Consider the following 12,505-nt stretch of genomic DNA (forward strand, 5'->3'; position numbering starts at 1 on the left):
TAGCCAGCTACACCTGGATACTAACCTTGGTGTGCCTCTGGGATGTAAGCCACACTGTAGCATGACTTAGCCCGACAAGTGAAGCACTTGCTTCCTAGGCCTGGGAGGGGACAGGACTGTGTGTGAACTTACTCTACCACGCTGGGGGGTGGGTGTGGTGTCGATGGCAACCACACTCAACGGAAAGAGCCTGACGCGGTGAAGGCTGCACCTCCTTCAGCTGGGACTAGAACACCTGCCAACCAGGATCTCAGGGAGATCACAGGCAGGGGTCTGTATCAAGGGTTAGGAAGGACGGGAATTCTGGGTAGAGGGCAGGCTCCTCTGACTCTGCAAATGGATGTCACCTCCTAGCATCTGCCAGGACACAGTGGCCACTCTGCCCAGACGCTGGCTAACGAATAACCAAACTGTGTACGTTACCAGTAACTTAAGGAATCTTAACCACCTCCTGTGGAAAGGCAGACTCTGGAACTCTGCTGAGGTGGGCAGACTACCACCCACAGCAGGTGGCCGGCCAGCCTCCGGCCTCTGTGGCTTACCTACTGTTGGGATTCCCTTCTGACGCTCTTCCATACACCAGCCCCTTTGGAAGCCGTCACAGCAATGACTAATTGCATTTCTAATTTATTATCACTCCTATGTGCCTGGGTCCACCAGTGTCACAGCACCGCCGTGAAGCTAGCTAGCTCTCCCTACCCACCTTACGCAGGCCCCAGGGAGTGATGTCACAAGCTAGCTCTCCCTACCCACCTTACGCAGGCTCCAGGGAGTGATCTCAAGGCAAAGCTCCCATGTAGCAGCTTTACCCGCTGAACTGTCCCAGTCCCCATCCCCCCCCCGACCCCATCCCCGACCCCACCAGGCCAATTGTTAAGATAACTTTATTGCCATCTGTAACAACATGGCTGCCTACACCTGCACATCTGTGCTGGGGCCAACTACTGTTTACATGTGCATAAGGTCTATAAAACTGCTGCAATGGCAACTCCCAGGACAGTGCTTTATATTGTTACCATTTCTACAAAGCAATTATTTGTAATGACCCCCCCCAATTCCACAAAGCTACTACCCCTTCTCTTGGAGAGGGCCAAAGCAAGAATAACTATGCAGAATCAGAGTTGACCAAAGTATCAGAAGTGTTGCAGAGAAAAGTCTCACAACAAGGGGTCCATAAGACAGGCCTGTTGAAGAACTTCATACTTAGCCGGGCGTTGGTGGCGCACACCTTTAATCCCAGCACTCGGGAGGCAGAGGCAGGCGGATCTCTGTGAGTTTGAGACCAGCCTATTCTACAAGAGTGAGTTCCAGGACAGCCTCCAAAGCCACAAAGAAACCCTGTCTGGGATACACATGCACACACGGTCCTTCATACTTGTTACAATGTTCTCACGTGCTTGTCCACCAAAACTCTATCCACAGCCAGAGCTGAACCGGGACATTCAAAGGCAGGCTGGTATCCATCTAAGCTCTCGCTCTTCCTGCTAGGTGTCCTGAACATTCCTGCTCATGCGTGGAGAAGGTGGAACCAGCAGAACTCATGCACACACACAGTGGAGATGAGATAGCCCTTAGGAGAATCTGCAGTCCACTGATAATGATGCGTACACACTGCTGGTCATTCTTACCAAGCTGTAAGTCAGCTCTGGTCATCGAGTCTTCCTGCCTCCCTACGCGTGTGAAGTACGTAGGAGGCTGCCATACTCCAAAGGGAGCTCAGTCTTGGGTCAATTACTGCAAATGGTCCGTCAAGCAAGCGGTAAGATCTGCGTGCATCACTGTGGCTAGCAGAGCAAGGCAGAAGACATCTGACTCCGGGGTGCATGTCCTCGGAATAATAAAATTCCACACGATGATACAATACTAGATATGTATATCTTTTATTGCCTAGGTAATAACAATAACAGAGTCCAGTGTCAGAGCTGACAAGAGTCCACTTGTCACTCAACCAGAGAGCTGCTCCACTTAGGTCAAAGTGCTGGTCTGCGGTTCTTCTGTCTCTCTGACTTTCCCAGGAACAATGAACACCAGTCACACTGTTCACAGAAATATCAAGTCAGCAACCTGGTGGCACAGACCAGGGCAAGCAGTTCCACTGAAGACTGTTCTTGGGGACAGTTGTGGCTCCCCAGCAATAAGGCCAAGTGGCAGGGGACTTCAAGCCAGGCTGCGTGTGGAAGGACAGAATTCCTGGTGGCAGCATGGACTGAGACTAACGCGCCATCGGGCTGACGCCTCCTTACCAGTGCTGGCCCGGGTAGTGCTTGCCCCAGCACTAATCACAGGTGCAAAGCGATGACCTCAGAGGTCAGAGCCAAAGAAGCCAGCAAGAAGCAAGAAGCAGGAAGCCGTTCTCTCCTCTTCCTGTTCACTGCTCTTCCTCGGTGTATAGAAAATGTCAGTGCAAACTCTAAATCAAGTAAGAGTCCAAGGCCATCATTGCAATTTTAAATCACAAGCATGTCTGGCAAAATGCAGGTTGCCAGATTTAATGTTTTTTTTTTCAAGATCATTTCTGCTTCTGTTCACATTCACAACTGTCTACAAAGACCTTCTACTCGCACCCTGGGTTACTTGGATGCTTACAGTACATTTCAACCCAACTAGGATGGCTCCCCCATACACACACTTAGTGTGAAGCATAAGCCATGCCTTGTATGTCCCTGACGTGCATGGCCAGCCTGATGTGACTTCCCAGGAGGCACACAGCAGATGCACGCCTCGCCTTACAGATGCCTAATATGCTGTAAGGAACTCCGTGGGTGACTTCTTTTCTTTCTTTTTTAGACAGGCTTTCATCTGTGTATCTCTGGCTATCCTAGAACTCTCTCTGTAGACCAGGCTGGCCTTGAACTCAAGAGATCCGCCAGCCTCTGCCTTCCTGAGTGCTGGAATTAAAGGTGTGCACCACTACCGCCTGGCTGGCAACTTTAAGTTATGAAAGTTAACAGAACATAGCATCCTCCTCACTTCCCTTTCCAAACTGTTCTCACTATACCTATGCCACCAGACAACAATATAAACATTAAATTCTTAACATACTGGGATAGATGCTGGGCCTGGAAACTACCTGGTTCCCTGGGAAGGTTTCCACGCTGTAACGTAATGTGTGTTTTCACTACAATTACAATAGTGACAAGGTTAACCATTATGTAGATGACTTTTTTTTCTCTTCCTTTTTTTTTTAAATTTAAGTTAGAAACAAGTTTGTTTCACTTGTCAATCCCAGCTCCCTCTCCTCCCCATCCCTCCCCACCAGGCTCCCCAGTCCCCCACCCAATCTCCATTCCGATCCCCAGGGATGTTGAGGCCCTCCATGGTGGATCTCCAGAGTCTGTCATGTCATGTAGACGACTCTTAATGGCTACTGCTTCCTGCCAAGGCATTCCTAGCAGCTGACTCAGGTGTAGGTGTGTGTGTGTGTGTGTGTGTGTGTGTGTGTGTGTGTGTGTGTGTGTGCCTTTGTCATTCCCTATTCGTGTGCATGAGCGTTTGTGGGTATCTCTCCATGTCTGTCCTCAACTGAGATGGTGGTCTCTTTAAGTACCTTATCTAGTTGAAACTCAAAGTCCCAATCCACCTGCCTCAGCCTCCTGGACAGCAAATGGGCACCACCTGCCTGGACTGATAGTCAGATCTTTTTAGTAACTGAGGAAACTGAGACCTAGCTGTGTTAAGCAACTTTCTCAACTTCTGACACTCAAAAGTACTTCTATTTGTGTAGCCCTTATGTTTTATTTCTAACCTTGTATCTAGGCCATTAAGCTTCTCAATGGAAACGTCGGTATTACTAAATTCCAGAGTGGAAATGGCAAAGAGCTCAGATGGGCTAATGCTTTCCCGTAACTTCAAGTACATGTAAGGAAATCTCAAGCTCTTCTCAATAGCTCCTTTCTGCCTCAGAAAGTAAGCCACTTCCTGCCCCCAGACCCACTTCCTGTCAGACCAAGGCTGCTTACCAAACACAAAGAGCGGACAAACCAGTCCTGTTTGTACTCATTACGATCAGAAGAGTCTGGCCTTAGAACCAGGAGGGAACTTTCTGAGCACTCACAGTAAAGAGGGTTAGCTCTCTCTGCCTCAAACCTGGCTGGGAACGGGGACATGCTGAGCCCTCTCCACTGACCTGTGGGCAGCAGAGACTGCTTCCCCAGCCTGCTGCAGAGCGGGGGGACCTGTGGGCAGAACCAGCCTGCTGCAGAGGGGGGGGGCCAGTGGGCAGAGCAACCCAAAGGACACTTTCTGGACTGCTGGGCTATGGCAGTGCTGCCCGGTGCCTGGCACCGGTAACTTCTCACACGCCTTGCGTGTGCCTGTCTGTAAGTGGGCACCCATTTCTTCCAGCCTGGGGTTTCCATGGGAATCAAGCAAGAATTCTCAGAGGCCGCCTCCCACAGGGCAGGGGAGAGACCTGCTAAGGAGAAGAACAAATAACCCACAGCCCTCACTCCACAAGGCAGATAAAATAATCTCTCAATCAAGGGCACTTTCTGTTAGCTAATAGACCAGTGGAGTCTGGATCCCCTGACGTCTGATTTCAGTTTCACAGCTGTATCACATACAGCTCAGCTGGGATGCAGCTTAATTACACACACAAACTGGAGAGCCCCACAAAGACAAAGGTAGGCACAGCCAAGATGGCTACTACACGCCACACTTATCTTTAATTCTCGACTCACAGAACAGAACACAGGCAACGTGAGGCATGTAGACTAAACCCACCTGGAATGTACTGTTTTCTTTGTAAACTTAAAGCCTGCCAAGGCTTCCCTTTTCCATCCCAGTGGAGGAGGAGGGGCTGGAAACAATGAAAGTGTCCAAACGCCCCAATTTCTGTACTAACCTGTTGCTCTGGGATGGGACTATATAAAGCCAACCACACTGAAATTCAGTGATTTCTGAGACAAATCTACCCTAGATCACACGAGCAGGAATACTTTGCAGTTTAAAGAACATGCCTATGAAGTCTTTTCTTTTGCCTTCAGCAATTGCACTGGACTCCCAGCAGCTTTACATACAAGAGTATGTGAAACACACACGCGTGCACACACACACACAGGCACGCACGCACACACACAGGCACACATGTGCACACACACATACACATCTCCTTGGCCCATAGAAGCAGGCAGGTAGGTTGTTTAAAGGCACCAGAGGAAGAGGAAGCCCTCAGTGAGTTGCAAGCTTGTACTGATGCTACCATCCCCTTTGTATCAGCCAATAATGCAAAAATGTAAAGGTCTTTTTGGAAGCAGACAATGTTTTTGTTTTCTGGACGTCTGACCTCTCACTGTACAGCCGGGAAAGGCATAAACAAACAGGGATCAAACATTAGGACAGGCAGAGCTAAGGTCTATGAAATATAATGAAGAGGGCGAGGGGTTGGTGTCACTCCAGCTGGGTTTAATTTTTAAGTTTTTCAAGGATTTAAAAAAAAAGCAACTCATACACATTCTCTTTCCAACTCAAATATCAGGTACAAATTGCTCTCAGCATGTGCCAAAAATCTGTCATTAAACAATGGTTTAGGAGGTGACACAAGATGCTGCCACTTTCCTTATGAAACAAAGAAAGGGCAGCCACTAACACCAGCCTTGTTAAAATATTACTTCAGTTAGCCCCAACCCTGACTGCGCTCCTTGACAGTTTTCCCAATAGGAATCCATGGTCAAGACATCCGCTGCACCTAGACTCTACTGACAAAAACAGATTCTTTGTTTTAGGAGACTTTTGTAAAACCTAGAACTATAGGAGTGGTTCTCCTTCCAAATATTGGCCTAGCCATAAAATATACACAAGGCCTAACAAAAGCTTGACAATAGTTACCTTTATCCTGGAAGCAAGGGACTGGCCCTTTTTTCAGTAAAGGCCCAGAGGGTAAATACCTCAGGCTCATAGGGCCTTATTTGGAGTCCACACAGGCTGGCGTTTTAAAGCAAGGCCTCAAAAAACCTAAAAACATTCTTAGCTGGGACTTCTTAGGAGAAAAGCACCTGTTTGCAATGGTTCACGTGTGCCTTCCTTAAATGCAAACAGAGACCTCCACCGTCTACTGGGAGGATGTTGGGTAACCGTCCCTCAGGCAAAAGGAGAGACAACAGCAAGCAGAAGTTGGTTGTGAAAAGTGGCCTCAAGCTCACAAAAAGCTAGGCAAAACTCTGCTGCCCTTAAACTGACCTGTATGGTCCCCTCGTCCCCCTTTCTTCCATCAGAGAAAATGGAGCTGAAGTTAGAATGTTTTTCGGTTTTGCCTCTATCAAATACATTAAACTAAAAGGGCAAAGTGTTCCTGAAGTTCCCTTCCTTTAAAAGGGCATTACCATCTATCCGCAGCACATGAAAGGGCCTTACTGAATTTAAAACACAAATGGAATCAGCCCCAGGCCAGAAATGTTCTCAGCCCTCAACCCAGATCCTGTATCAGCCCCCAGCAACTGGCCAAGGGGGTGGGGGGATGATGACACCGCCGCCACTTGCTCCTGGTCATTCTCCTACCTCGTCGTGTCAGGATGACCCTTGCCCACACTCACCCTCTCCACCAGAGCTCCTCCCAGGCAAAAGCCACGGGCACCAGGCCCACAGCAGCACCTGACAACTCCCCTCACACAGGAAGCACAATTCCCAGGGGACTCTGATAACATGTGAGAGACAGGGGGCTCGCTTTTCCTGAGCACTTCCCGGCTCTCTCCCTGTGAAGTCATGGCTAAGCTTGAGCCAGGACACCATTTTTCACTGACCGTCTACACAAGCATCACAGAGCTTACAGCACGTCAGAGCAGCTGTCTGGACTCCACGAATACAAGCCTTGCCTCAGTTTACCCTGGGAAGCATCTTTTGCACTTAAAACCTTTTTTACTCTAGATGACAAACTGAGGTCTGCAGATGCTAAATGGCTGTCCAAGAGCAAGCAACGCACATATTTGATATTTTTGTGGCTCTTTGCATTTTATTAGAGAATAATGTACATTAGCCGTATGCTAAATATCTCAGCCGAAAGTTTACAAAAGCCACACTATAAGAGAATGGTTTTAACCTTATTTTATATGCATGAGTGTTTTGCCTGTATGTCGTACAGAGCCTGAGAGGCCCACAAGAGGGTGTCCTATTTCCTGGAAATGGAGTTACTGAGGTTGGGAGCTGCCTGCCATGTTGGATTCTGGGAAACAAACCCAGGACCTCTGGAAGAGCAGCCAGTGCTCCTAACCACTGAGCCTTCTCTCCAGCCCTGCTGTTTGGTTATTTAAACAGCTCTTGGGCTGGGGATATAGCTCAGCTGGTAGTGCTCGCCTAGAGTGCACGGAACAGGGTTTGATGGAGCACGGCATAAACTGGGCGTGGTGACACAAACCTGGAGCCCCAGTACTCAAGGTCATCCTTGGCTACACAGCTAGTTCCAGGCAGCCTGGGCTGCAAAGGAGCTCCCCACCGACATCTAGAACACCATCTGTACTCTGAAGTCAACAGCTATGGAGGGCAAGCATCTATGAAAGATGACAAAACCTCTGGGCTCTTCCGCAAGCATTTCATATTCCGTAGTGATTGCGCAAATCAAAAGCTAATTAAGACTCAATGGGAAGTTCGCATGTAGTTAATGCTGAAAAGAAAGCTCAGCTTGTTTTCCTGACTTGAAGGCTGACTGTGAACCTAGCTGTTTTATCGAGGAGTGGACTCACCCGATGACTTAAGGAGACCCAACACACTGAGCCACACTAGGGATCTCCAAAGAGTCAGTCACAAAAGTTTCTGTCTCAAAAATGAAGGGGAAGAGTTACGACTCACTAGGTGGTGCTGTTTTCTTCTCCCAAGCTAGAAGCATGAATCAAGCCAGTCCACGTTTTGTTAGGAAACCGCAATGTTATCGGTTAGGGCGGAGGCCACTGTGGAAGGACTGAGAAAGGAACAGGTTCACGGGGGTTAGTCCCCCCCCCCCAAAAAAAAAGCAAAGAGCCACTGCCAGATTAAGCTCTGCTCCTGGACCCCATGCAGAGAGAAGCCAAGTCATTGGCGCCACCTTGTATCAGAGCTAGCTAGCATTGTCTTTCTGGAGTTAAAAGCCCAGCCTACTACCCTTCCCCACCTCAGTCACAAGCCAGAGTCCAACAAAGACAACATAAGAAGGTTGAGGTCAGACTTTAAGAACTCCCCCCCCCAACTTTATTAACACGTATAAAAAAGCAGGCAGGTTCTCAACTGTCCCCATCACTCACTCATCTGTGAAAGACAGAGCCCAGAGGACCACACGCCCCGGCCCTTCGGTCCTGTGTGTCCAGCAACACTTTTACCCTTTTACCTCCCCTGGTCCAGCCGGCCACGCTCTTACACCACTCATCATGTGGCTCCTGCCGGGTCAAAACCTGAGTTAAGATTAAAATGCCTGCCAGAGTATGGCTGACAAGGCACAGCAACCAGGCTCCAGCTGGATCCCTAACGCCTCCCCCCCCGTGGGGCCAGGGTGCGCTTACCCCCATTTAATACCCTTCATTCCTCACTGCTCAGCACCCTTCCCACAAATGCCCAGTCACAACTCAGCATTCACTGTGATTACTGTCTGCCCCGAAACCAGACTAGAGATCCCACTGACAGGGACTGCGTCTGCCATCCAGCCTCAACACCTCTCACAGGAGCTTAGCAAGCGGCTGCTCAACTCCTGGATGAGCTATAAATATTCATCATGCCTTATTGTGTGATGACGGCAGATCAGTAACCCTAGCCAGCATTTCTCACTGCCCCATGCCAAAACCTTAGCTACCTAATTCACCATCTGTCCGGGGGGGGCTGGGAGCAAGAGTGCGTCTGTGTGCTCTTTCTTCTCAATGAAGGGGTATGTGCACGCATGCCCATGTGCACTTAAAGCCTTTCGGTCTATTCATTAAAAATATCTGCCCCTGTTAAAATATCAAGGGGAAAGCAACATTCCCAAAGGGGTCAGGGTGTCTCAGAAATTATCTTGGCTTGTGGTAGAGCACTTGCCTAGCATGCATGAAGCCGTGGGTTCGGTCCCGAGCAGTGCAAACCATAACGTTTTAGTTTACAGTTGACAGACACACTTTGAAATTCTAACAAAGGGTAAACCTTCCACATCAGAAAGGTCCACACCACCACTTTGGACATGAGCCTAGTCAAGGCATCTTGGTACCACAGAGGGCCACTTCCCCTTGTAGCTCTGAGACATCCGAGCCGGTGGCTTGAAAGACAACACCCTTCTCTCTGAGACTTGCCTGCAGCTTCCCACCAGACCAGGATAGCAGGTTGGGGAGAACAGAGAGGGAGGGAGAGAGGAGCTCCCTAGCCACCTTGCCTGCAAAGATTGTGTAACAACTGCTTCCTGAACCAGCCCCACCTGGGGTCCAAGGAGACCGCACAGCGTTCAATCCTGACACCAGATGAGCAGAGGCCCAGGTGCACCCAGACACAGGGCTACCTTCCTTGGAAGTCCATCACTCCTATCAGATGGTGCTCCAGAGCGACCGTGGAAAATTCAAGAGCAAGACAACAGGCTGTCCCCAAAGCCTTCCAAGCAGGCTTCAGTGGAGCTCAGGCTTCTCCAGGGGTTCACAGGCAACCCCCACACCTCACGGCACCCAGGGGTCTTAACCGTTGCACTTCACTAGGGAAACTGGGGAATCCCTCCCCTCTTTGGAAGCACAGTATGATGTGCTAAGCTCTGAATCTTGGCTGGAGAACCAGACTGTGAGTCCTTTCAATAGGAAAAGAACCATGTTGACCTCTGTGCCAGGCACCCTGCTTGGTGAATGAATGAGCATCCAACCTTTTAATAAGCAGAGTCTAAGTACCATGCCATTTGTACTGTTTTATGAACAGAGCTATCTGGTTCAGTCTGGAGAAGAAAACCAACCACTATGTGGGCCGGCCGAACCAGAACCAACGATTCAGATGTGTCCACCGTTGACTGTGACTGCTCCTCGATGCAGGCTGATAGCATCCAGTCTCACACAAGTCACCCAAGCAAACGCTCACTTTAGGCTTAAACAGGATCCATAACCTTCTGTTTAAGGGACATACCTACAGAGTTTGCTGGTGGATGCTTCATTTAACATTTACCCGGGCAGGAAATAAACAAACCCCAACCCCCTCCCCCACAACAACAACAATTAAAAAACTAAACTAACAAAACCCAGTTTCCCAGTAATAGTCTGAGATGGCCACTAGGCTATGCCCAGAGCTGGATCTACCACTCCGTCTCTAACACCCTCGGGGCTGTAAGGGCAGGAAGGGATTTCCTCCAGGGGGCACGCGCCTTGCGCTCTCAGAAGCCTGGAAATTGTTAACTCTGGCTATTGTGGAACAGAGGCTTCAAAAAAAGTTATTCTGTTACTAAAGCTGACCTGCACCCAGCCTTCTGACGGCTCAAGGACTCTTTACTTCTAAGAACAAAGTTCTTACCACAGAAGACCTTTAAACCAGACAAAATTAAAACAGAGACAGCGAGGGGAGGGGGGAGAAAGGGGAGAAAGAGAGAACACCTTTGAAATGAGGCAGTTTTGACATAGTGCAATGTCTGCAATTATGAACACTTTATACTGACGGAAACAAAACAGGACAAATAGCAAGATCCTCGTAACGTCCCTAGAATACTCAAGTCACAGAGGAAGAAGAGTAGGGCGACTGCCAGTGTTTGGGGAAAGGGAGATTGTGTTGCAGTGTAAAACAGTGAAGCTGGGAAAATGGACAACGGTGATGGTTGATTAACAATGTATTTAATGCCACTGAGCTACACATTTAAAACTGGTTATAAAGATAGAGTATGCTATGGATATCTTAAAGTTAAGAAAAATCAAAGGAAAAAGAGAAATTATAGTTTGTGAAAACAGAAGAAAAGGGAGCGACTGGAAACAGGCTCCTGACTTTTTTTCCCTGGTCACTATCTGTATGTTTTAATGAAATCAAGAAAACCACACCCGGAACTAATGTACTGACCACCCCCCAGCTTTATACCACAGGCATTGTAGAGTCCGGATGAGTCATTTCTGAGTCTGAAATGCATTTCATGTAGGGTCAAATACTCTCTCATGAATAACTCAGACCAAAAACTATTCAAGTCTGGATCTATTATCATTTTAAGAGTATTAAAATTTCTAGAGAAAACCCTCCTTTCAGAGAACATAAACTGTTAAAAGTAGTAAAAACAGATTAGTCGTAAACCGGGAAGTGGGGGCATACTCCTTTAATCCCAGCACTCGGGAGGCATAGGCAGACAGATCTCTGTGAGTTCGAGGCCAGCCTGGTCTACAAAGCGAGTTCCAGGACAGTCAGGACTACACAGAGAAACCCTGTCTCGAGAATCCCAAAACAAAAACAAACAGAAAACAAAACAGATGAGCCCTAAAGACTAGGAATACATTCCTCATATCCTTGTAGTTTTTATTAATCTTGATTTTCTCCATCTCAACTTTAAAAAGTACATACAACTCTCCCTCTCTCCAGCCACCAGTGTTAAAGGCAGTCGGACTATATTCCACTGAGGACCGGCTTTGTAGTTTTCTTCCCACCCCGGTCCCGCCAGCAACTTCAACAGATTCAAGAATAGAGAGGCAAGCAGGCAGCACGTTCATCAGCCCAAGTTCACTAACCAAGCCTCTGGGACACCCTCATCTGCAATTCAGGTCCCCGGCTAACCCTCCCCGACACGGATCCTGCTGCAACCAGCAAAAACCCTCCCCAGAGAGGGCTGAGGCCGGGCTACCCCCAGGCACAGAGCCTCCCTCTCTCTCCTCCCCAGTGCCCTTCAAATCGCCCAGGAAGGTGTGGGTTGCAAGTGGTTTCGGTGCTCGGAGGAACTGGGCGGGCGGGCAGGTGGAGGTCGTTACGCGGCCGTGCGAGCCGCACCCGTTCAGAAACTTCTGAGTTACGCTCGCAGACACTTCGAAAGCAGCCGGGAGACCCGGGCGGGGGTCGGGGAGGGGGTAAGAGGCCAGCGACCGAAAAAGCACCAGCCAGGGGGACTCAAAGAGCGCCACAGAGGCGGCGACACCGGGTGCCGTCGGCGCCCGTCAGCAGACACAGAACCGCCCGTCAGCCCCGCGCAAGGTGGCTCCGGGGAGGGAAGCCCCGGCCTGGCGCTCGCCACCCGCTCCTCCTCGGCGACGACTTACTGGCTTGGGCATCTTGGCCGGCGGGTGTCTGCGCGGGTCCTCGGGAAGTGGGCGCTGCGGCGGCGGCGGAGACGAAGACGGGGACGCGTCTGGACCTGCAGGCGGAGTGAAGCCCTGAGCGCGCCCGCAGCCCGGAGCTTAAGAACCGGCCGGGCGGCGCCGGATGAGTCACCGCCCAGCCCGGGCCCTGTCCGGGGCGGGGAGGGGCGGGCGGGGCGCGGGGGCGCGCGGGAAGCGGGGCCGAGCGCCCGGTGAGTTTCACTTCGTGTGGCAACCGTTGCCCCAGAGCTGAGACCGCAGCCGCGGGACCTTTTTTGAGAAACACTAGGCTTTTTGGTTTTGTTTTGTTTTCCCCCCCACACACACACACGCAAACGGGGAGCAGCCGGGAG

At 49.9% G+C, this 12,505-nt stretch overlaps 1 protein-coding gene across 1 annotated transcript in view; it reads right to left on the reverse strand.

Moving 5' to 3' along the window:
- Positions 1–12,261, reverse strand: part of Ezr (ezrin) — a 42,418-nt gene extending 30,157 nt beyond the window's left edge. The window contains exon 1 of the mRNA XM_040758142.1: positions 12,114–12,261. Coding sequence (XP_040614076.1) covers positions 12,114–12,125 — 12 coding nt within the window. The 5' untranslated portion in view covers positions 12,126–12,261. The remainder of the gene's footprint in view (positions 1–12,113) is intronic.
- Between the last annotated feature and the right edge of the window lie 244 nt (positions 12,262–12,505).

Source organism: Mesocricetus auratus, unplaced genomic scaffold (assembly GCF_017639785.1).
Source record: "Mesocricetus auratus isolate SY011 unplaced genomic scaffold, BCM_Maur_2.0 Super-Scaffold_100018, whole genome shotgun sequence".
In the NCBI taxonomy this organism is placed as follows: Eukaryota; Metazoa; Chordata; class Mammalia; order Rodentia; family Cricetidae; genus Mesocricetus; species Mesocricetus auratus.